Source organism: Pholcus phalangioides, unplaced genomic scaffold (genome assembly GCF_987345545.1).
Source record: "Pholcus phalangioides strain wild (caught in Gottingen) unplaced genomic scaffold, Ppha-v1.0 ptg000011l_1, whole genome shotgun sequence".
Classification (NCBI taxonomy): Eukaryota; Metazoa; Arthropoda; class Arachnida; order Araneae; family Pholcidae; genus Pholcus; species Pholcus phalangioides.
In genome coordinates, this window is record NW_028301604.1 from 40646050 (window position 1) to 40672785 (window position 26736).

At 39.3% G+C, this 26736-nt stretch overlaps 1 protein-coding gene across 5 annotated transcripts in view; it reads left to right on the plus strand.

Annotated features, from left to right (window-relative positions):
- sev (receptor protein-tyrosine kinase sevenless) overlaps nucleotides 1-26736 on the plus strand; it is a 1896734-nt gene that overhangs the window by 1728305 nt on the left and 141693 nt on the right. For all 5 annotated transcript variants that reach the window (XM_089239534.1, XM_089239532.1, XM_089239533.1 and 2 more), the window contains one exon: nucleotides 6176-6273. In XM_089239534.1, the coding sequence (XP_089095660.1) occupies nucleotides 6176-6273 (98 nt within the window). The remainder of the gene's footprint in view (nucleotides 1-6175; nucleotides 6274-26736) is intronic.

Genomic DNA, 26736 nt, shown 5'->3' on the forward strand with positions numbered 1-26736 from the left:
GGGATTTGAATTTCTCGCTGCGAGGTGCGTTGGGTCACCGACGAGAATGGTAAATTGCGATCAAATAAATTTTTACATTTTAATTTCGCCGTTTAAGCCACACTTAGCGTTTTCTGTCGGGATTGGAATCTCTCGCGTGGGGGGGGGGCCTTGGGGCGACGATGGGAATGATAAATTGCTATCAAATAAATTTTTCAAATTTTAATTTCCCCGTATAAGCCGCACTTCGCGATTTCTGCGAGTTTTGAATTTCTTGCTGCGAGGGGGGTTGGGTCACCGTCGAGAATGATAAATTGCGATGAAATAAATTTTTCTAACTTTAATTTCGCCGTATAAGCCGCACTTCGCGATTTCTATCGGGATTTGAATCTCTCGCGTGGGGGGGGGGGGCTTGGGGTGACGATGGGAATGATAAATTGCGATCAAATAAATTTTTCAAATTTTAATTTCGCCGTATAAGCCGCACATCGCGATTTCTGTTGGGATTTGAATTTCTCGCTGCCAGGGGCGTTGGGTCACCGACGAGAATGATAAATTGCGATCAAATAAATTTTTACATTTTAGTTTCGCCGTTTAAGCCACACTTCGCGTTTTCTGTCGGGATTTGAATCTCTCGCGTGGGGGGGGGGGGGGCCTTGGGGCGACGATGGGAATGATAAATTGCGATCAAATAAATTTTCAAATTTAAATTCAGCCGTATAAGCCGCTCTTCGCGATTTCTGTCGGGATTTGAATTTCTCGCTGCGAGGGGCGTTGGGTCACCGCCCCTCGCAGCCTTTGTTCTGGGAGGGTTTTTCATCTTTCCCCTTGTAAATGATTTTTAGCTGAAAAATTAAAATAATGTGTACCATAATAGTGATATAAACCAGTTAGTTATTCGTGGAAATGCTTGAAAAATGAAAGGGTAATGCATATATTCTCGCGGCCCGGTACGATTGATGTCACGTCGCGGTTGAGGAACACTGTTTTAGACGATAACTTCATGGTGATATTTAAAACGTTGTGTGTATTTTCATTTTTTATTTGAAGTCATTTATGTACTTTTTTTTTCCTTCACAAATTATCCCTCATACTGCCAGAAGTCGTAAAAAATGGAAAAACAAACGTCGAACTATTTCCCCTTCTTCTTTGAATCTCAATATACATCTCATTTTACTAGGATGTTGTTTTTTAATTACATGTTTCTGTGTCTGTATTTGTTTATTTAAACTTATGTTGAGCTTTGAATTTTAATTTTGATAATAGCACTGGAATAAACAATTCTGTAGTCTGATTTTTGCGGTATAAACTTCAGATAACAAAGCTATGCCGTTATTGAATTTATTTATTTATTTTTTATTTTACAAGTTTTATTTTCTCAGCGACTTTTTTTGTACTTTTTAACTACATCGATGAGACTATTGATTGATGCCTTTTAACCCTTTACACGGCAGAATAGAAATAATGTTCCTCATGATTTTCAGCAGTAAATGAGTATATAAACTAATGAAAAAGCAATGGGTATAGAGCAGTTTTTTTCAATGTGTGCGTCGCTGTTTCTAGGGGCATCGGCAACCTTTATGTGGGGTGTGGTAGCGAGCTTGAGATACTGATTTGTGCACCTATTTATGCTTTGAAGAAGTTCTTTTATACGGGAAAATATCTATTAATCTATCCTGAAGAGCCGCTGACGAATCATGAATTAGGCAAGGAAGCCGTGGTTGACAAAAGTTTGTGAACCATTGGTATAAGGAAAAGTGTTCCATTGAGAGAGTTATTAACTTTACAAAATATTTGGGCTTGCCAATGCCAAAATAAGGAGGCGAGATATCTTGTTGATGCCACTCAAAGGATTGAGATCCATCTGAAATCAGCGATGAAATGTACTGTCTCCAGTCTATTGCTATGATTACCATTGTGGTGTTGAGATTCTATGATGCTCATTTTATTCTCATGCTTAATGTACATATAGGGTGTATGAGAAAGTCGCTTGGACCTGAAATGATTTGCAAACAAAAAGAGCTACAGCAATGCAACTCCTTACAAGGAAAGGGTCCCACGGATATGTCTTGAAAAATTTTAATTTTAGAAAAAAAAGCGCTTTCAGTGCAATATTTGAGCTATCTTCAAATGGTGATTGGTATGATTGGTATTGCTGAGCAATATCATTCAAATGATTGGTATTGCTTTAGCAACACGAGCAGATATGTTCCGGCGTCCCTGTCTTTTTCCGAATAAATGTTGATGTGGTCAAGCCATTAATGAGCGACTTGGCTTTCACTTTGCCCATGGTACTCAGAACTTTTTGGGTGCAGAGTTTGAAACACTTGGTGGAACATTTGCAATTGACTTTGTCGGGAAGTTTTTCCGAGTGATTGTCTTACCTATGTAAGTGGCACATTCTTTGCCCTAAACTTGTGACGTGTATACTATATTACGTTTGTAAGTGCCGGGTTAATGACATATTTTCTCTTTCTCTTCTGAGTTTGCATGCCTGATTCTAATTTACCAGAGACTTTGTTTTCAAACTTAGAAAGCAGAGAACGGAAAATAATCACTGGAACCCTCAAAACAAACTTTCAAAACACAGAATAATCGGAAATGACCTGTTTGACCCCGATAGGTCTCATGAAACCCGCCAAATGACGTCAGTGCTGCTAACTGTTACACGTTTTTAGCGCAGAAATTCCATAAGTGATGTCGCTTATGGGGTTTCTGCACTAAACGAATATATTTAAGGGAAGCAAAATGGGGGTATAAAAAATGTTTTTTTCAGTTTCTTCGAACGAAGCGTCTATCAATCAACTATAAGGTACCAGTATTAACTCAATTTCGATTTTTTTTTCCGTTATGGGGTTTCTGAAATAAGCGCTTCTTAATACGTTTTTTACACAAAATAACAATAAGAATTTCTCCAGATTTTGTTTTTGAATCTTCAAGTCCCCAATTTCCAATCCATCATATATACACCCCTTAAAGTCATTAGGTCCCTCCTCAAAAGTCATGATGAATAATTTTGACAGTGTTGATTTGTGACCATTTAAGACCTTGGCTAACCTCCTTAAGAAGTGAAGCCCCCTCTCAAAAATATCCCCTCAAAGACAAACAGCACCCTCCCCATCTTCTCTTTAACAAAAACGTGTGAGATTTGTGAACAAACAATTCTCCTTCTTGTATAATAGTGTTTTCGGCGTAAGAAAAGCCGACAAGGGTCACCTTCACTTAAAAAAAAGTAAGTGAAAAATACCCAAATCACTCTCTCCCCAAAAAGTCGAAGTGTTGCTTCTGACCCTTGTCTAGCTGTGCTCATTTTCACCCCTCACTGATCTTTATCTGTCTTGACAATTGCTTAAAGAATAGGGTGTTGTTATATCAAGGCTATAGAATGTATAGCTCCTGGGAATCCTGTTTTCTTCACGTTTTTTGGCCTCTCTACTTACAATTGTGAAAAAGCCTGTCATTGTGTGATGCTGATGCGAAAGTAAAATTAATCTAAGTGATCACAAAAAGGCGGAAATCGTAACCTGCTATGTGCTTTCTAGGAGATTATCATTTGATCATTTTGATCATTTTTGTCGCACCACGGCCATTTTCTACAAGCGAGAGCTAATTTTATAGACCGGGACCTACAATTCATTGATGATTCCGAACGGCAGGCTTGTTTTTATACTCATCGAAAGGTTGGTGCCCTAACCCCTAGATGGGGGACTACCTGCGGTAGCAATTTTAGGAGATTATCTACCAGACTCTTTCTACTTGACGGAATGCTTCTTTTCGTATCTCATTATCGCTTGTGTTCATCTGTCGTATTTCCCATCTCGTGATTACGAGAGTGTGAGCGTGGGAGTGACCAAAAGAGTGAGTTAGAGACACAGCTGTAATTGCAGGAGTGGGGGGGGGGCTAAGCGGGTTATCGGACAGGGTGGCGAATTCGAGGGAAGGTCAAAGAAATCTGACTAAAACGGGAGAAAAGCGGCAAAATCACAAAAATGCGCCTCTAGAAAAACCTGAATATGTTTTAAACAGTAGGGTAGGAGGCAGAAAAATTACTGGAATATCCTTTAAAATGTGAATCATGTGGTCACCATAGTAAGAACAACTCGTGTACTTGGCATTGCATGGTGAAACACTGTACAATATATAATTTTGAAAAAAAATAAATAAAACGGTGTCCAAAAAATACGCGACATTAAAAAAGAGGACCACGGCAGGGGGGGACGTAATGTTATTAAAATGTTACCATTTACAAAAAATTGATAAGAACCCATAAAAAACATTTCATGTAAAAAATGAAGCCAAGTCTCGAGATTCTTCATCGGTAAAATGTTGTGATATCTGATGTTAAGTGGAAGTCAAATGTTGAAGAGTTGATCAACTTTGCCCAAGAATATTAAGAAGACACCAACGAATAAGGCAAATACACGAAAATTAGCATTAGGGAGCAAAGTCCTAATTAGCATGAGGACTTTTTATTTTCGTGTATTTGCCTTATTCGTTTATGTCTTCTTAATAAAAAGTCAAATGTTGTTATTAACTGTGACAATTTGATTCACAATTACCTCCACGGCTCTATACCTTTAGTTGAAGAACATTTTAGGACTTGACAATTACGCAGCACGAGAATGTGTCGACCGTGGTCAAGTTTTATTATTCACACCATCAATCAAATTCTATCAAATACTGTTTTATGTAAGGATATCTGTATTTATAGCGTTGACTTAATTTTACATTACATTGCAAGGTGTTATATGCGCTGCGTAATTGCCAAGTCCTAAAAATGTTCTTCAACTAAAGGTACAGAGCCTGGGAGTGCTTTGTGAATCAAAGTGTCACAGTTAATAAAAACATTTGATATAAGATATCACAACTTTTTGCGAGTAAAAAATCTCAACACTTGGCTTCATTTTTTACATGAAACATTTTTGATGTGATCTTATCAATTTCTTGCACATTTGAAATATTTTCTTTAATTACAACACTCTTACTTTCGCAGCCACATTTATTTTTAATCATCATTATTTTTCATTGCTGCGGTACGTTTGTGGAGATCATGATTTTTACTTTCTCCATTCTGAAAAATAGCCAAATTAAGTGGCAAATGTCGAAAATAATGCACGATGTTATTAAAATATTTATGTTTATGATATTGAATGATATTATAAAGTCAATATCAAATCAATTTGACTTCGGCTTAACCTGTAGAAAATGAAGTAAAAATTGTTTTAAAATTTGATTATTGAATTTTTGACCGTAGTTTCTTCTAATTTATTTTATTTTTTTGTTTTAAAAAGGGCACAACGAATTATTCCGTTTATGGAAGCTACCATATATGCCCTCTTTAAGTTGACCTAAGGAATTTTTCCGAAAACAGGCCGAAGTTATAACAAAATGCTTCTTGTTTCAGAAAAAGCCATGTTCAAAATTTTAGAAGTTACATCATCACATTCAAAATTCAGAGATCAATTAAAAAGAATGTTATATCAATATAACAAACACATATAAGTATTCGCACATATCTACTCAATGTCTCTCAACCATGAAAACCCGGATGCTTTGTCTTTAAAATTCGGAAAAAGGGCTAGTATTTACGTAAACAGGCACGTGCAATTTTCTAATCACCGATTTCAGACTTACAAAACTAGCCAAAACATGCTTCTGTGCGGCAAAACTCCAACGGATAAGAGGAAACCAAGATTGCCGAAAAAAATACTGTCTATTCAGCTATACGAATAAATATTTTTTTCACGCTTGGGGCCCATTTTGAAAAAATCGACTTTTGACAAGGTTTTCAGTTCAAATACCGTACTTTGCGTCGTGTAAACGGTCCTTAAGGTCTGCATATGTTTTAAAGTACTTAACGATTTAAAATTTAGTTGACTATTGAAGTATATGACTTGTGTTTAAACGGGTCTTTACTTCAAGTATACTTCTTGAGTCAACAGTCGCAAAGATAGTCCTGTATACGAGATGATTCAAATTGTTTGTCCTATCATTATTATAAATGAACTTTCTTAGTTCTGCAATACCGTTTTGTTTTCTTTACGAATTATTTCAATTCCTGGTAGTTTCAGAATTTGTTCTTAAAATATATTTATTTTAAACAGTTGTTTCAGACTAAATAATGGAACCGATTACAATATCTGCAGTTCATCACGTTTTTGCTTGTGTGCGTTAATGACTATTTTTTTTCTTCCAGTTCGAAGGTGGCACTTTGACCTTACACGATCTTTTGGGGATATGTGTAGATGTTGCTAAAGGTTGCAAATACCTTGAAGACATGCATTTTGTTCACAGGTATGAGTGATATTCACACGAGTGAAAAAATTAGAATTTTTCATTTATTCTTGATCAAATAATTTTTTACTTGGGTTATCTTCCATAATTTTTTAATTATTTGTATGCTTCACATGAAGAAATATTTAGTGTTATACAAAAAAATCTTGAATATAATATAATTTAATATATCACGATGTTTCTTCAGTTGTTTCCAATATATGTGTAATTATAAAGGTATTTTGCTAAAAGAATGACAAAACTAAATAAAAATTCATTTATTCAAGCAACATAATTGATGCAGTTAATTTACAATATTAAAAGCTGAATGTTTATTTTATGTTAAAATCAGTGGTAAAGTTTCCCTCAAATGCCAATCAATAAATGATTTTTTACATCTATGCATATAAAATTGACTGTGTGCGTGTGTTCTCTATACAAATCTACACTTTTACATCTATCGTCGCCAAATTTTGTATATATACCTACCGGGACCCAACTTGATCCACCCTTTCACCATAGGCGTAAACTTGTATCCGGCACATGGGTCCACGCCCCTCCAATAATTTTGAAGGACCGGCTCAGTTCGGGCCCAAAATTCGCGACAAAAAAGTTTGGTAAAAAAATCTACTCGAAATTTTATTTTAAAACTGTTTTTAAAATCGCACTTGACTTGTCCTTGGCTTTCTTTTTTTGTAACAATTTGTAGTATGTTTCTCACGGTCAACAATGACATTCCATCTCCAATTATCATTCTCCCTCGGAGCCAATCGTAGCTGCCGGAAGGCATGCATGTCTGCATGGCATCTGGAGACGATATGGGGTGGAGGTGCTTTGGTCCTTTCGGTTTATGTCCAAAACAAAGACTTTTATTATCTTTAACTTTAATTATCTTACCCAGCGTCCCCAAGCAAGCTCTCGTTTGACACAGTCTCTCTATCCCGCTCTCGGAAAACTCAGAAGCCTCTCTTCTTCTTTTGTTTGAATGTGACCCTGGGGAAGGAGGCTTCCAGACGATGCAGGAGGAAAAGAAAGGTTAAAAAATAGGCCAACAAATGATTGAAACCGAAACAAGTACATTCCGAGAGCTATATTTTACTTATCGAGTTCGAGAGTCCGGGCCGTTTGTGACAAAATACTGTATGACTAATAACACTGAGACAAATAAACAATAGCTAAATGAAATGCAGTGAAACCTCGATATAACGATTGCGGACAAAGAAAAAATATCGTTATAGAGGGATTATCGCGCGCGGTTATATCGATAGGCAAACATTATCATCACATGCCCTGACATTTCTGTTGCTGTTGGCATCTTTTCTGAATCGGCGTTGTTAGAAATACCAAAAAAATGCGCTTTTGAGCATTTATTCACCGCAAAAATAATTTAATTGATTAATTGATAAATGAAATTCATTTGGATGTATTGCCCCCGTAAAGAGCTTAATTGCAATACGCCGTGGCATGACTCTCACATCCTGTAGTAGAGCGCCTAAGCTGGAATTTTTGGCGGGCCCCTACATAGCAAATTTACCACGTGAAAAATCAAAAAATGACAAGAATCAACCCGGGCTCCCCGGATGGAGCACTGTCAGCCCCTAAAACATTCGGGGGGGACTGAAAGTTGCTGGGCGTCTCGTATATTCGAGACTCAAGCGCGTACGCAGGAGAGAGGGAGGGAGGGTGCATTGCGTTCTTTTTCAGAAATTATTGGAAGGGGGCTCACAGCCCCCTCACAAAATTTATTGGGAGGGCCCTCAAATGGCTTCGTTGGTCCAGAGAAATTAATTTGAAAGAAAATTAAGTTTCATTTGAATATCAGTATTTCATCAGTCATTGAAGAAAAATAACGTGCGGCGTGTAAAACGCTGTGATGTTTCCACAAAAACTTTTGGCCCTGGCAGCAATTTTGAGAGCACGACAAATTTTAGGGAAACAAAACTATCGTTCAAAGTCATCGATTTTTACACTGTGGAGGTGATGTAAAACTACATTTGTTTCAGCCCCCCCCCCTCCCACACTCAACAGCACTAATCTACACCAGTTGTCCTCAACCTTTTATAGCTTATGGCCCACTTTGAACCACATTTTCTTCTCGTGCCCCCCCCCCCTCGTCTTACCTAGGCCCCCTCACAAAGGAGCAAAACACTTTCTACTTACTCTGAATTTAGTTTAATCCAAACTAAATTTATAATGAACAAAAATTTTATACATAAGATCAAAGTGTGGGGGGGGGGGGAGATTGCCACCTTTCTTACGGGATAAATTATATAGGAATAATAGGTATATGTGCGAAATGCGGATCATCTAACGAACCTACACAATAAATCGCCCCTACCAACACATCATTATGGGTCTGCACCTTACCATGGGCTGGAGCTCAGTGAACTTCCTGCTTTTGGGGGTTTCATGCATGGCCGTCTCACTATCATGGTTCCCCGGGCAAAATTCTGGGGTGCCCTTTTACGTAATCAAAACAGCTTAAGGAAGGAAATATTTACTCAAAAATTATAGTACCATATGTGACCATGAAGGACCTCCATGGGCACACCCAAGCCATGCTCACATAGATTTAGATGGCTCCTGTTTCATGGACAGCTGCTGGATTCTGAAAGTTTAGTCACACTTTTTTACCAACATATTTCACTTGAAAACTTTATTCCTTCATATCTCTCTGCGGGGGCTCCCCTTCACCACTTGTCATGACTCCCCCCCGTTCATCTGATTTTCACTTGTGGCCCCCTTAAAATACCCCAGGACCGCAAGGGAGCCATATGTCCCCAGGTTGAGAAACACTGATCTACACTCTTAGTTACGGGCCTGTCCGCGGCACCCAGAAAGTGCTGCAGTATCACAGTGCTGGGAATCACAGCCTTATAAAAATACAGTACAGTATAGTACATTCAGTATAATTTATCTGCAAAGTATCTCTCAGCAATGGGGCTCCCACGTCATCGAACAAGGCTTCTGGATTGAGATGTTTTGTGGCAGGATTTCCCAATCCCCCCTCCCCATCTGTTGTGAATTTTATATGGTAAAAAAATTCCTCCCGAGACTCCAGCCAGGAGCACTGTGGGACCTTCCTTCCTGGGAGAGCCATGTGGCTCATCCTCTGGAAAGCATTGATATACAGTAAGACCTCGGTATAACTTCGACTACTCTTAACGTCAACACTCCTATAATGTCAGTATCTTAAAATCCTGCTAGCTTAACTGGCAAAACATTTACTCGTTATTAAATTACCCCGTTAATAAAGTCATATTTATTCGGTACTCAGGTGTGACGTTATACCGAGGTCTGACTGATGATGAAATAACGTCGGACTCGGAAAAGCGGTTTGTTGCAGAAAAAAAACGTGCGGCGTGTAAAACGCTGTGATGTTTTCACAAAATCTCTTGGCCCTGGGCAGCAATTTTGAGAGGCCGGCAATTTTCCTGGGAAACAAAAACTATCTTTCAAAGTCATCGACTTTTACACTGTGGAGGTGATGTAAAACTACATTTGTTTCATTCCCCCCCCCCCCCACCGGACAGCAATAATCTACACTCTTATTTACGGCCCTGTTCGCGGCACCCAGAAAGTGCTGCAACAAACAGATTAGGAATCACAGCCCTATAAAAATACGGTACAGTATAGTACATTCAATATAATTTATCTGCAATTTTTCTTGTTACGGTTTCGCCTGAAACAATTGTTGAGGACGTGAACTCTAAAAAAATTGGGATAATTTGGCCAGCAGGAGAGACAAACAATATTCATGTGTTAGCTCCATTTTTTCTTTCTTTCTTCCTTCCTATTCTCACACATAAGTCCTTCATACAACAACCGAGTCAAGAAGACTTTCTGGGAATTGGTATTCCCGAAACCCAAAATCTACATACGGATTTTATTAGGGTCTTCCTCCAAGGATGCTGAACTTTTGAATAGTTTCTTTGCATTTTTCCCCCTCCTCGTCTCTCTTCCTTTTAAGATCGCAATTGAGCTTCATGATGTGTCAGATTCTTAGATTCTTATCGCTTTTCTGAATAAGGAAAAGACAGTTCAACAGGGGTGGCTTAAGCGATGGTGCAAAGGGTAAGGTGCACCCGGGCGGCAGGTTGTAAGGGTATCTTCAAAATTTTCAAAAATGTCAGCTCTATCCTTGTGGATCACACCTCTCTCCCTCATAATTTATCACAACAATTCCTAACAAAAAAATTATTTTGTTCTTTCATCTCAAATTTAGCGTCTCTCCAGAACGGACAAAAGTGATTTTCTTTGACCAATGAAACTTTTCACGCATTCACCATGGACGTGGCACCCCGTGCGGCCGCAATGGGTCGCATGGCCCAAGAGCCGCGCCTGTATTCTATGAAAAGGAGCAAGTATGCATTTTGGCTCCCTCACCCAGTATTTTTTCCGGAATGATCCGGTAGTGAAGAAAAAATTTGGCTTCTCACTTACCCGGTCTCTGGAGAACCAGAAATGCCCTTGAAAAATAAATTTTTTAATAAAAATAATCTCATTATACATCCTCTTTACGTGATACACTCATGTCCATAAATTAAGGATAATTCAGAATCGCACGGAAATCGAAATCTAAAGTAAAAATTTCACCAGTAGAATTATCACACACATCTGCAAGAATGATATGCAAATTTCAGGAAGCCACCAGATGATGCCGATAGTACGTCACAATGACGAGAGTGTAAGAGGGGGGTATATAAGGAAAATGTGGCAAAGAAGTAAAATTGTTCACAAGAGCTGTAAGGCACTCAGTGCCATAAGCAAATAGTTATGACACAGAGGACGCATGTGGATGATTTTTTACGTGGTAGAATTATCGGCCGCCTGGAATGTGGGCGTACTCAGATGGAAGTATCCGAGGAACTTGGAATTGCCCAAAGTGTCATCTCTAGGCTATGGCAACGATTCCAAGATAACGGAAATGTCAGTAGACGTTACAGTACAGGTCGCCCCCGAGTTACAACGCCGAATGAATACCGGTATTTGGCAGTAACTGCCAAAAGAAGCAGACGGAGCACAGCATCCGACCTGTCTCGTCAGCTATCTGCAGCCACGGGTACCACAGTTTCAAGGCAAACCGTGTACAGACGTTTGGGAGATATTGCTCTATATGCTCGCAGGCCTGTCAGATGTGTTCCGCTCACGGCAACTCACTGCCGGCAGCGATTAGTCTGGAGTAGAGAACATGCAATGTGGACATCGTCACAGTGGGCTTGTGTGATGTTTTCCGACGAGTCCAGGTTTAGTTTGCAGTCTGATTCACGTCGGACTTTCACATGGAGAACGCCAGGTACCCGTTACCACCAAGACAACATCATTAAACGACACCGTTACGGTGGTGCAGCATTGCTCGTTTGGAGTGGAATTATACTGGGTTCCAGAACAGATCTGCATGTTCAAACCGGAACCATGAAAGCCCAAATTTATCGGGACATCATTCTGGAACAACATGTACGTTTGTTTAGGGGTGCCATGGGCGCAGAATGTGTGTTTATGGTTGACAACGCCCGTCCTCACCGAGCAAACATCGTAAACGAATGCCTTGAATCTGAGAATATAACCCGTATGGAATGGCCAGCATTCTCACCTGACTTGAATCCGATAGAGCATGTGTGGGACATGCTTGGCCGACGAGTTGCAGCCCGTCAACCACCTCCTACATGTGTACCGGAACTTCGGAGAGCATTGCTTGCTGAGTGGAGTGATCTTGATTAAATGATTTTTAATTTTAAATAACAATATATGTACATTCTACATTTTAGTTAAAATACTTTAGTGTCGATCACGTTGGTCGCACATCCATTCACTATCTCGGTTCGTCTCTCTCTGTCTCTGTTCTTATCTCTCGTTAGACGACGGCGTACTACCTCTACAGGAGCAGGTGTTTCCAACCGGCAGATGTTTCGACTGCACCTGCCGGGGCAGGCCACATAAGTTCAAGGAGTAGGATTCGATGGACGTCACACTAGGCGTTGTACGGACAGTATTTCATCGCATGGGAAACATACAATGTATTAACCATCATACCAACCATGTAATAGTAAGTTTTTGTAAAGGAGATATTTTTTACAATTGTTCCAGGGAGCAAAAATCGTAGTTTTTATGAATGGTATCATACATACACCATCGTTTTTTTTCTTTATCTTTTGTTTAAAAAATGGGCTTTATGAATAAGTAACGTTTGTTTTGTTTCTGAACCATTATTTGCCGGAGCTGGCATTATCCTTAATTTATGGACATGAGTGTAAGTGACGATGGCTCCCTAAATTAAGTGCTGTTTTAAGGATTAAACTACCTGTTATATGGCAGCATTAGGAACGGTAAAATAATTCTGGATAAAAAAGCAGAAAAATCTGTTCCAAAAGTGGGACGTTTGCACAGTTAACAATGGCGTGCGGCTTTCTTCTGAAAAAAAAAAGCAGGTTTATCTAGAGGTCCCCTTGACTGAAGCTCTGCCAGCCTCCCACCAGGGTCACCTTTAGGATCGGCATATGAGGCTTCGCACCCGGGTGGCAGGTGAGCTCGAGCCATCCCTGCATCTCACGCATGTTAAAATAACTAATTCACGATTTAAGTTATTGTCACACTTTGTGTAACTCGCAAATATATTTTCTGACACTTTTATCTACTACAAGTGAGGATTCTTGTTCCGAAGAATGAATACGGATTTTTGAAACAACCTTGTACATTGAAGAAATTTTCAAAATTTGTTAAGGGTTCCGCGTAGTAGTCTCATAATCATCAAGGGTTCCGCGCGAGCTTTCACGTTGGAAAACCTTGATATAGACTCCAACACTGTTTTGCACTCTCCCACATAACCTTTCGATAACTTCAAAAGTTGGACGAATTCCTTATTCGGCAATAAAAGTGCATGTGTTAAATACTTTTTAATTTTTTAAAATATGATCGTAAATACGAACCAAAAAAAAACTTCTATTAAAGAAAGAATTTAAGTTATCTCGCATATGGAAGAAAAAATTGCCTTCTAAGAATCGAGCTAAGAAGTGGGGTCACGCGATTCTTAACTCAATTCTCAACTACGGAAGGAAAACGATTATTAGTTAAGAATGTGGTAGCAACGTTGAATCTCGATTCTTAACTAAATATCAAATCCATAGTTAAGAATCGGATTCTTATTAAGAATCAGAAGGTGGTATACCCCCAGGATTAGACAGTTGAAATTTCTTTTCATATAAAGGTAAAATTTATTTTTACAAACAGTGCAATTCTAGGACAGAGTTCAATATACACTGCTGGCCACCGTAAATGCAACACCCTGAAGGAAGCATGCAAATAATATGAAATTTACAACATGCATTAGCGGAGGTAAGATATGCAAATGATTAGAATTTCAGCGCAGACGCACATCACGCGCGCCTGTGGCGCCACTTCAAAGCGCTATTTAAGGCTTGGAGATTTCGACGATTTGAAGTACGGCAATTGTGTTTTTCTTGTGGTTTTTTCAAAAAAACGATCAATTATGCCTCGTAGAAAACAGCGATCATCTTTTGATCAAGTATCCGAGTTCGACAGAGGAAGGATAGTGGCCTACCGAGATTGTGGATTATCTTTCAGGGAAATCGGTAGTCGTGTTGGACGAAACCAAACAACTGTAATGCGGATATGTGATCGTTGGATGCAGGAGGGTACGACGGACCGACGTGTTCGATCGCATCCACCTCAGTGCACCACTTCACGTGATGACAGGCGTATTGTGCGTATGGCAGTGACAGATCGCTCAGCCACATCACGAACCATAGCACAGCACATTCAGTCTGTACCGCATCATCCAGTGTCTGCGCGTACCATTCGACGCCGTTTACAGCAGAGTGGTCTGTCCGCAAGACGTCCATTGCTTCGTCTACCCTTGACGCAGAACCACAGACGTCTCCGCCGCCAATGGTGCGATGAAAGAAGGATGTGGACGGCACATTGGGATGAAATTGTCTTTACTGACGCGTCACGATTCTGTCTGCAACACCACGATGGTCGGATTCGAGTCTGGAGACACCGTGTAGAGAGGATGCTGAACAGCTGCGTTATGCACCGCCACACTGGTCCTGCACCGGGTATTATGGTATGGGGCGGTATTGGATATCACTCTCGCACTCCTCTAGTACGCATTGCCGGTACTTTAAAAAGCCAGCGCTACATCTCCGAGGTGTTGGAGCCAGTTGTCCTTCCTTACCTTCAGGGCTTGCCCACAGCCATATTTCAACAGGATAATGCGCGACCACACGTGGCACGCATTGTCCAAAGGTTCTTCGTCAATCGCCAGATTGAATTGCTTCCCTGGCCAGCTCGCTCTCCGGATCTTTCGCCGATAGAAAACATGTGGTCCATGGTTGCTCAACGATTGACCCAGATTACATCCCCAGCTGCCACACCAGATCAACTTTGGCAACGCGTGGAAGCTGCTTGGTCTGCTGTACCCCAAGAACACATCCAAAGTCTCTTTGAATCAATGCCGAGGCGTGTGGCAGCGGTGATCTCCAACAATGGCGGCTACTCTGGCTACTGATTTTGGCAGGAACCACACTTCACAGACGTCTATAAATTTAATCATTTGATGCTTGGTCAACATGTTATCTATAAAATAAATATTGTTGCGATATCTCTTGTCTTTCTTGGTGTTGCAATTTGTGTGGCCAGCAGTGTATTTTTTATTACTTTTTGCAAACACAGTAAAACCTGTCTTCAACGGAATCGTAAGGGATTTTTTTCCGTTGAGCACAAGTTTCCGCTTAATAAAGGTTCAATTGATATAATGTGCAAAATTATGTAACGATCAGGTTATTGAAATAACAGATAAAAATAAATTAAATAATTTAAAAATAGAGAGAAGATACAGTTAATCATATACAAAATAACTGAATGTAAATGAATAATTAGTCTATAATTACTAAATGTATTTAAGTTTTAGCAGAATCTCCGACCTACACTGTTTGCCTTTTAAAATAACACACATTTACGTTCTTTTTAACTTCCTCAAAAATTTTCGATCAGGGTGTCATTGTGTGTCGTGTCAGGTTGAGTTTGTATATTATCGTCTATGTTTATGTAATCCTCAGCGCATCAGGGCCTTAACTAGGAATTTTGTGTGCGAAAGAGCAACATGATTTTGCTGCCCCCACCTCTGTGAAATTCGAAGATTTTATAACGGCACAACGCTATGGGATATTTTGTATGCTCTCTCGTCCATCTCAAAAGGGGAGTGTAAATGAGGGAAGGGGGTAAACTCACTGATAAAATCTATTTCTAATTTGTGCTTCAGGGGACCATGGCTCCCACATCCTGGAGCAGGGCCCATAGGCTAGTATGTTTTGCGGACCCCCTACCCAGACTTTCACGGGCCCCTATACAGTGCATTTATAGCGAAAAAAAAACAAAACATGATGAGAATCATCTGGGTCCTGTCAACCCCGCCCTTGTGGGCGCCATGCAGAGGATCTCCTTCAATATTGTCATCCCCAGGTTGGGAAATGTTTATGCCACTGTCACAGCTTACGATTATATACAATTAAAAAAAACGTGCATTACATCGCGGGACAGTATTTTGTGTGCATTTTCAGTACGCCCACAAGAATGTCCAGCTGGAGAGACCATGCGGGGGTGCCTTTCTGTAGACAGTAAAATTGTATAAAAAGTAATAACATGGTTGCCGGTGGTACAACAGTTCTTCTGCGCTAATCGCTGTGTTTTACATGGGAACCCCACGCCTCTTCGTTCAACTCATTTACAATGCGAACATTTTTGTGAGCTTCAATCTCGGTGTAGAAGCGAGTAGAAAATCATGGCCAATTGTCGGGAAATCGAATGCCAACAAATCCTTGAAACATATAAAAAACTAATATATCCGAAGACATCTCTGATGTAGAGGAAGATACTGAAGAGCCAAATGCAGAAAACAACGAAGACGAATTTATTATGCAAAATCAAAGCGACTCTTCGGACGAAATATCCAATCGAACTAGCTGTGATGACTAAATAATATGTTTGGACATGCATTGCACTGGATTCACCCCAAATCTTTTTAGTTGAGGGAATTCCCTCTTTTTTGATTATGCTTTTCATTGGAAGCATTTCTAGATCATTATTCTTTTTTTAATTCTTTCTTGCTATTCTATTTTGCACAGTCCCATGGGTATTAGTTTCAGTGGCAAGGGTTCAAGAGCAACCCTCCCGGATTAAAAAAAAAAACAATTTTTATATGAAAATTGTTGAAAATAAGTGTGAAAATTGTTTTGTCTTCGATGTTTTTTTTTCCTGTGGGTGACTGAGCATTTCTTCTCTCTCTCTCTTGTTTTCCACCCGATTTTTGAGTAAATTTTTTTCTTTAGATGATATTCTGAATTCTGCTGATGAAAACAGCCACTTAGCAACATGCACGATTAGGAAAGGTAGAAGAGGTCAATCTCGTGGACGTCGAGTTCATAAATGACATGACTATATCCCCAATGATTCTGAACACTTTCAACCTGGCAATCAGCTTTTGGGGAAACATAGTCAAACTGAGTGGTCTGCTGAAGATATTTTTTATGCTTCAACTGGTTGGCGTCAGAAACAGAACGTTTTGAAGGATTCACCATGTCCATTTTATTACGCTGAAAGCGAAATACAAAATGACAGCTGCGTTATCGCTTGGAGACTCTTCCTCAATGAGCAAATGTTGAAAGCTATCCACGCGTGCGCAGTGTGTGAGGCTAAAAGAATGCTAGAAACGGATGATTGGAGCCTTTCTCATGAAGAGAGAGAGAGAGAGAACTAGATGCCTTTTTTTATCCCTTTTATTTACCTCAGAGGAGCTCTTGGATCAAAATCATCTTCTGTTGATGATCTGTGGTCCAAAACATGGCTGCCAGCAATTTTCACTAAGACCATGGGTAGAAATAGATTCAGTGGAATTATGAAATATCTTAAGAGTCTGATATAAAATTTATTGGAGTAAATCGATTACAGTCGGATAAATTTACTTTAGTTTCGGAACTATGGAATGAATTTATGTAAGTCATACTACATTCCAGGTCCTAATGGTAGATGAATAGCTTTTTCCCATTAAGAGAAGATGTAGATTCCTTCAATATATGACTAGTAAGCCCGACAAATTTGGAATCAAGTTCTAGATTGTTGATGTTGATTCTTAATATGTATACAACGGTATATTTTGTAAAGGATGAATTACGTCCCAATGATGTACCTCCTCCAGAACACGTTTTAATGAAGATTGCACAGCCATACCTAAAGAAAATCAGGAATATTATAACCGGTAGTTTTTACACTTGCGTGAAGCTTGCGGAAAAATTAAAAATTGTTGGTACTAGTCTCGTGGGAACCATGAATAAATCCCGACGAGAAATCCCTAATGTGGGTCATAAACGCAAATGCTCAGTTATAAGATACCTAAAAATAGATTTTATTGCAATGACTGTGTATCAAGGGAAAACTAATCTTAGTTTTGAGCTCCTTTCATCCCTCAGTTGAAATTTAGACAATGAAAAAAAAAATCCAGAATGTGTGGAGTTTTACCTTGATCTAAGCGCAATCAATGCATGGATTTGCTACGAAAAAGTTAAAAAGAGAAACATTTCTCGAAGGAACTGCATTTTATAATTAGCAGATGAACTCCGATCACCTTTCGTCGTGGGTAGATGCGCTCTCCTCCCCTCCAGGTTTGTCTGACGATAATCAGAGAAACTAGGGAAACGCTAACAGTGCTACGTAAACAAATTTAAAAAACAAAACATTGATGTTGTGCAGAAAGTGTACAAATCTAGTTTGTGTAAAGCAATTGCGAAGATTCAATGTTCAGACTGCTAAGGCTGAACACATAGTGAAACGGAGAGCAAAGCAACGAGGAGAGAAGATCTTCGAGCAGCGAAATCACAATCACACTGATTCCAATACACTTGCGTATAGTGGCGCGCACCGCAGCAGAGCGGGAACTCCACGACAAGCGATAATAGCAGCGCATTCAAGATATTTTGTTTTCGCTGCTCTGCTCGCTTGTGTGTAGCTTCAAGATGGTCGTCGAAGGGCTTGTTTCGCTCTTAAAAAGCGGTAATGAGATCAAAAATGTCACCAGAATCGTTGATGTTAAGTTTTCGACGTACTTCAAAATGGTGTGGACGATCAAATGGAAATAGCAAGTACCGAATAATTTTCATACATTTCCCGTCAAACTTTTTTCGTGCTCACGTGCTTAACAAAACCGAAAATGATTTATATTTTGAGTTTATAATATTTATATTTTGAGTTTATAATATTTATATTTTGAGTTTATAATATTTATATTTTGAGTTTATAATATTTATATTTTGAGTTTATAATATTTATATTTTGAGTTTATAATATTTATATTTTGAGTTTATAATATTTATATTTTGAAGCTAATTTATTAGCTAATTTTTATTAGCTTATAGCTAATTTATCGTTCACCGTGTGTGGGAAAATGCATTTGACTAGTCTGAATTAAAAATCATGTACGTTTTCTGGGGAAAAATTGGCAAGTTTTATTTATTTTCTGTGTACCGTAAATATTTTCATAGTGGAGAAGCTTACCGAATGTTTTTATGCTGAATTTTTGTGTCAATAATTACGTTTCTTATGTAAAAAAAAATTAAATCAATAAATATTTATACAAATAAAGCTATTCGAACAGGAGGGGGGGGGGTTTCCACTTCTACCCTGCCGCCTAATAATACAAATTTAAACGGTAGGAGATTTTGATAAACTAAAAAATTTTCTCAATTTTTTACTCATAAATTTAGTAGAAAATATTGATTTTTCGGGAAGTGATCGCACTCCAGTGCCGCGGGAAAAGATGTAAGGAGGAAAGCGACCAAAATATGAGGAATATTTCCTTAGTGTAGCGATATTCACACACTATTATTTCTAAACTGTTGTCTGAGCAATGGTTTTTATAATTATGAAAATTTTAGGCATTTTTAATTAAAAATACCACGCCGAATGCAAGTTTCTATTCGATATTCTCTGCTATAGTAAACGCCCCCCACTATGTGTGCTGTGTTCTTTGCTCACCTCACACAGCTATATATTCTCTCATCTCGCTTCTCTTCTCTCTCATTCGTAGCTTTGCTCGCCGCTCCCACTATGTTCTTATAGCCTAAATGATATACAATGAAGAGCCAAAAAAACTGGTGACCTGCCTAATATCGTGTAGGGCCCCCGCGAGCCCGCAGAAGTGCCGCAACACGACATGGCATGGGCCCAACTAATGTCTGAAGTATGCAAATGCGTATGCAAATAAAGAGATATGGAACCAATCAGAGTACGGTGCTGCGGTCGGCAACACCTATATAACACAACAAGTGTCTGGCACAGTTGTTAGATCGGTTACTGCTGCTACAATGGCAGGTTATCGAGATTTAAGTGAGTTTGAACGTGGTGTTATAGTCGGCGCACGAGAGATGGGACATAGCATCTCCGAGATAGCGATGAAATTTGGATTTTTCACGTACGACCATTTCACGAGTGCACCGTGAATATCGCGAATCCGGTAAAAAATTAAATCTACGACATCGCTGCGGCCGGAAAAAGATCATGCAAGAACGGGACCGACGACGACTGACGAGAATCATTAAACGTGACAGCAACCCTTCCGCAAATTGCTGCAGATTTCAATACTGGGCCATCAAGAAGTGTCAGCGTGCTAACCATTCAACGAAAGATCATCGATATGGGCTTTCGAAGCCGAAGTGTACCCTTGATGACTGCACGACACAAAGCTTTACGCCTCGCCTGGGCCCGACAACGCCGACATTGGACTGTTGAGGACTTGAAACACGTTGCCTGGTCTGACGAGTCTCGGTTCCAATTGCTTCGAGCTGATGGACGTGTACGGAGACAACCTCATGAATCCATGGACTCTACATGTCTACAGAGGACTGTTCAAGCTGATGGAGGCTCTGTGATGGTATGGGGCGTGTGCAGTTGGCGTGATATGGGACCCCTGATACGTCTAGATACGACTCTGACACGTACGTAAGCATCGCATCCTGTCTGATCACCTGCACCCATTCATGTCCATTGTGCATTTCGACGGACTTGGACAATTTCAGCAGGACAATGCGACACCCTACACATCCAGAATTGCTACAAAGTGGCTCCAGGAACACTCTTCTGACTTTAGACACTTCCGCTGGCCACACGAATCCCCAGAAATGAACATTATTTAACATATCTGGGATGCCTTGCAACGTGCTGTTCAGAAGAGATCTCCACCCCCTCTTACTCCTACAGATTTACGGACAGCCCTGCAGGATTCATAGTGTCAATTACCTCCAGCACTACTTCAGACATTAGCCGAGTCCATGCCACGTCGTGTTGCGGCACTTCTGCGGGCTCGCGGGGGCCCTCCACGATATTAGGCAGGTATGCCAGTTTTTTTGGCTCTTCAGTGTATTTGTATATTATATTATATATTTGTATATTGTATTATATATTGTTATTATTATTATTATGTTTGTATTATTATTATTATGTTTGTATTATTATATTTGTATATTGTATATTTGTATCTTGTAATTTGTTGTTGGTTCGTTTAAATAAAAAAATAAAAAATATTCGATCGCAATTTTTTTTATGCTTTTCGGCGCCCCGGCGCATCTCGCCGCGAGAAATGCAAATCCCGACAGAAAGCGCAAAGTGCGGCTTACTCGGCGAAATTAAATTTTTTAATTCGACCTTGTCGAGATTTTGACTTGTCGGTATTTCGTCTGTCGAGATTGTGACTTGTCGGGATCAAGACCCAGACCCATCTTTGTATACAGGGTGATTCAGAAAAGGGAAAAACTTTAAAATGTGGTGGTACTCACAAAAACAAAAAATATTTTATTTTTTGTTTTTTGTTGTTTTTGTGTGTACTACCACCTCTTTACGTTTTTTCCATCTTTTCTGAATCACGCTGTATTTGAAATGAGGCTGATGAAATATAGAATTAAATGTATGTTACGGTAAGACACCAATCGTCTCTGTAAGTTTGATAAATTTCGCAACATTTATAACTTTTACCCGTGATTATACATAATTCTTTTAGACCCCGTATGCACAAACATGCGGGGGTTTCTTTTTTTCATTTTAGATATTCTTTTTTTAACCTCGGATGTTCAGCCCAAACTTCAGGAATTGAGCGTTATCGTCGAGATTAAAGCCCTGGGGGTCTATTACGCTGATGTCGTTATGCCAGCGTTTCAAACGTGTTTGGGGTTTGCGGTGCATTGTGGGATAGATTTACGTCACCATCGCTAAAGGTTGATTTTTCTCACATCGTTACTAGCGATTTTCGTTATAATCATCGCTACGTGAAACGTTAACTAACGAGAACCGGAGACCACTCGTTATGTTCGCGTTACGGAAATAAACATGGCCGCTCGCGCGTACATTTTTCGATGGTGAGAGCAACGGAGACAAATTAGTTAGAATTGGAAATTATTCATTCATTATTAATTTATCAAGTTGTTCATTATAATGAATAATAATTCTCTGAATTACGTTATTTAATTTAGTAGCATGATTCAAAGACATCATTATCGTTTAAAATGTTATCTGTACACATACTGATTGGAAAAAATTATTCATAGTGATAAATCGTTATAAATTATTGTAGGCTACTCGGTACAAAGATAAATCACTCTATAATGTTTTTTTGTTTTTTTTTTTCAAATATTGCATAGAAATGCCTTTATTCTAATCTTAAACTCATCTCAATATAAGAATATTATTTAACTGGTAAATCTCTCTATCGCGATATGTTTTCAAGGTATTTTGAATTCGCTAAAATATTTTTTTAGATCTCGTTCAAAATCGACGTCAATATATTTTTAAACGTCTCCAGATTTTCCCCTTAATTCGTTTAATAACATCGATATTTTGTAATATCAATGAAGTATTGCTACTTTCTGTGCAGTACACAGAAGCGTAATGCAGTAAACACCATTACACACACACACACACACACTATACTCTGCGCACTAAGTACACTATAAAAAATCAAAGTAAATTTTATTAATCAACAAATAAATTTTTTCTAATCCTTGAGTGCATTTTCTGATTGGAGTATAAAAAACATGTCAACAACAGTGTAAATTTGGTGGCACTTTATTTTCATGTGTGAAGTGAAGAAACCGATTGTCTAATTAATGATGTAAATAAAAGGTTACTTGTTCTTGATTTTGACTTAATATCAAGACGGTAGATAAATGTGTTAAAAACATGGTAATATATGATTATATTTTTGATAGTCGTTTTGAAAATTCATAACATTGAAAATTCATTGAACTTCAAAAGAACATTTTTTAAAAGTAATGATTTAGAAAATTTCCCCGTGCCAGTTTCATTTGCGTGCATAGCCTACCCCTTTCTCAAATATTTGACGAAAATAGAAAGAATCTAAATTTTAAAAAAATGTAGCTTACGAGAAAATTAGGGCCAACCAACACGCACAAATAAATAAAAATACAATAATTACGCACGTGTTTTTCAACACTCGTTGGTAGTGATGATGATTATCAGCAGCGGAAAAAATTATCTGATTGGTCCATCCCTTTCGGAGCCAACGCAACTCTCGGACCAAGGAGTTTTTCGTTTTGCCGGCTGCTGAGAAAAATCAAGTTTTTAACGATGGTCGTTGAGAATCTGCGTTAAGGGCGTGACGTCACTAACGACCTCGTTGTATAACGACGTGAGCGTAATAGACCCCCTTAGGTTAAAAAAAAAATCTACAAAGGGAAGAACAACCCTTTCCCCAGGGCCGTAGCGTGCTTTCTTGGGGCAGACTTTTTATGGAGTCGCCTTGAAATGGTTATGCTCAGAAAAAGGAGGAGTTACAAGCTCCACCATTCGGCTCGCGGGCCCGGACCGGGGCATGGGCCCCCACAACGATGGGAGCAGGCAGGACTCCAGCCCTGGGGCCCGGGACAATTATCATTATTTTTTGTTTTTTCATTCTAGTAGGGGGAAATTGCCGGTTCTGGTGCACAATAGGGCTGCCCACGAGAACAATGAATGCTGTCCTTTGCTGCCATGCGATAAAGGGAGGTAGAAGATAAGGGACGCTAGATGGCGCTGCGTATTATGTTTATGAGGAACTTTTTCCAAAATTATCGTTTGTAAGGGATCTTTCTTAAATTATCATTTGTAAGGGATCTTTCTTAAATTTTCGTTTGTAATTTTTTTTAAATTCGAGCTAACATGTGACGTCACAATCCAATGAAGAGGTCATTCCTTTGAAAAAAAATTTTGTCACATTTTGTAAGGGAGGTCGTTCTTAAATTATCGTTGGTAAGGGGCCTTTCCTAAATTAAACTGTTTTATGTCACCCTAAAAGGTTTTCCCATGTCTCAGCGATGACGTCACAACACTCCGTGATAGGTTTTATAAGGATCTTTCTTAAACTATCGGTTATTTTAAAACTATTATTTTAAAATAAAAAATTATCGTTTTTTAACCACTACGCGATGCAAGTCGTTCCTAAATTAAATTTTTTATGTCACATTTTTAAGGTTCCAAGTTGTTACTCTAAAAGGAATCGTCATATATTAAATTATCGTTTTGGAATTTTTTTTCTATCTCAAGTGATAAGATTTTTTTTCAAAGAGGGTCCTAAATTATCCTTAAAGGTCTTAAATTAATTCCTAAATTATCGTTTGGAAATTTTTTTTATCCCCATATTCATATCTGACTTTCACCCAAGTAATGCGATTTTCCACGAGAGGGGACTCGTTCATAAATCAGCTAGTAAAAATGAATGTAACAAGACTTTAAATCTTACGCAACAGAACATTTGAATAGCAATATATACACTCATTGCCATAAAAATTTGCGCACCAAGAAATAATTGTGGGATCGAAACGAAAGTTGGCCTGAAGGTACATGTCGGGCAGATATGCAAATGATTAGAAATGCAGCGTGATTGCGCATTGCGTAATGCCACTAGAGGGCGTTGAACTTCGTTCTCCTTGGAGTATAAAACAGGTAAGCAGAGCTTGCTGGAGTGTATTTAATCGTTTGCAAAGAAAATGCTGAGGTAGACATGCCGTTACGCCGCCGTCGAAGACCATATGAGCAGTTGTCAGAGTTCGATAGGGGAAGAATCATCGGGATGATGGAAGCTGGGTGGTCAGCTCGGCGAGTAGCTCGTCAACTAGGCCGTTCTGATTTTACTGTGAGGAGGTGTTGGTACCAGTGGACAGAAGAGACGTCATTTACACGGCGACCAGGTTCAGGACGCCCTCGACAGACCAGTCGTCGAGAAGACCGTCACATCATCCGAAACGCACGCGTAGAGCCAACTGCCTCATTGGCCGCTATCCGGACACAGGCAGCAGCTTCACTACGGGCCCCTGTGTCTTCCCGAACCATCGCAAGGCGCCTGGCTGAAGGACATCTGGTATCGCGGCACCCATTATGTGTGCTCCCAATGACACCCACCCACCAACGCCTCCGTTTGGAGTGGTGTCGAGCACGACGGTATTGGACTGCAACGGAATGGAACCAGGTCGTCTTCAGCGACGAATCGAGATTCAACTTGAGCAGTGATGACTATCGTGTTCGTGTGTGGAGGCCCCGTGGTGAACGCTTCAATCCTGCCTTCGCTTTACAGCGACACACCGCTCCCACAGCTGGTGTCACGGTATGGGGTGCCATTGCTTGCGATACACGGTCACCCCTAATATTGATCCATGGCACAATGACAGCCCAGCGGTACGTCCATAACATGGCAGGGCTCCCAGGAGCCATTTTTCAACCAGACAATGCTAGGCCACACACAGCAAGGGTGTCACAAGACTGCCTCCGCCACATTACCACCCTTCCCTGGCCTCCTCTATCCCCAGATTTGTCACCAATCGAGCATATCTGGGATCATTTGGGACGGCAAGTTCGACACCCTACGAGGTTGGTCGAACTAGAGGCGCATTTACAGCAACTGTGGAACGAGATGTCTCAGGACATCATACGGAACTTGAATGCCTCAATGCCCGCTCGTATCGCATCGTGCATTCGCGCTAGAGGGGGTCCAACAGAGTACTAAAACTTCTGTCCATCTGTACTTTTTTCTGCAATAAATGATCCCTTTTCTTGGATTTTCTAATCACTTACTTATATCAACGTAGTACTTACATGTGTAAAATTTCGTTTCATTTTGACGACTTCTTCTGGGTGCGCAAATTTTTATGGCAATGAGTGTATATATATATATATAAATTATCGTTTTTAGTAATACCATGACGTCACAACACTCCGTGATGGGATTTTTTCAAAGAGGGGTTGTATCCGTTTTTTTTTGTGAAATTTGTCACAACTCTGACGTTACATCCCCCCCTAAGATGTTCTACTTTTTTTTTTAAATTTCATGCTCACGACGTCAGGTCTACACAAGAGTCGTTCTTGAATTACCGTTTGGAAAAATTTTCATGCTGACATGTTTTTACCATCCTGTAACTTCTCTTGAAATATGAGTTCTTTTACCTAACTGAGAGAAGTTTCCGAGCTGTAAAATGAAAGAGCTACCACAATGAATTACAAAGTATTTTCTACAAATCAAGTTTTCATTTATTCAATTTTTTAAATAATTTTCTTCAATCGAGTATTTCAAGTTTTCATAACTAATCAAACAATTTTCCGCAACGTTATGGTTTTCCACTAGAATTTTAGCGATGTCATGAAAGTCAATCAAAGTCAAGGCATAATCGTAATAGATGTAATATGTTATCATGCAACTGTAGGCATTCGTGCCCAGCTGATAACGCATAGCGCATCTATGACAACTAAATATTTTTTTCCCTACAAAATCATAACTTTTTTTAACTTCCTATTATAGCATCGATGATGCAGAACTCGTGTTCATCACTTTATCTTGATTTCTTCTTTTACGCTAACTCTTTTATTATTTTTTCCCATGACATCCTCTCTAATGATCTGGTTACAATAACATAGTTAGTTTTTGTTGGAAAAACTATAAATTGTGAAAGGAGGAGAAAGCTCCAATGCAATTCTTCCATCTACTCTAAACTGAGATATCACACTTAGTACGAGAAAAGGGCAAAGAAAAGTCGAACTAGCATAAAAACTCTTGATCACTATACTCCATTCTTTCTTAACAGCCCACCAGCAGGCAGACTTTCTAGCTTTCATACAAAATAGTAATTTTTTTCGCAAGCATTTGTTAATCTTAGAGAAACCCCACGACGTTTTAGTGATCTCAGTCAAATAGTGTGATAAGACAAAATATTTTATCGGAATTTATATGATTTCATGAAGTAACAAAAAATTAAAAATGATCTTTCAACGAAGAGTCAAGAATCACTTACTAAGGTGGATGCTCATTCATCGTTTATTGAGACTATGCAAAAAAGTTAGCTTACATCGTTTAGTAATAACTTCTACTTTTTACCTGCAAGACTTGCACATTTGTCAACATCGGGGAAAAATAACAGCGAGGAAGATGATGCTATAGAAACA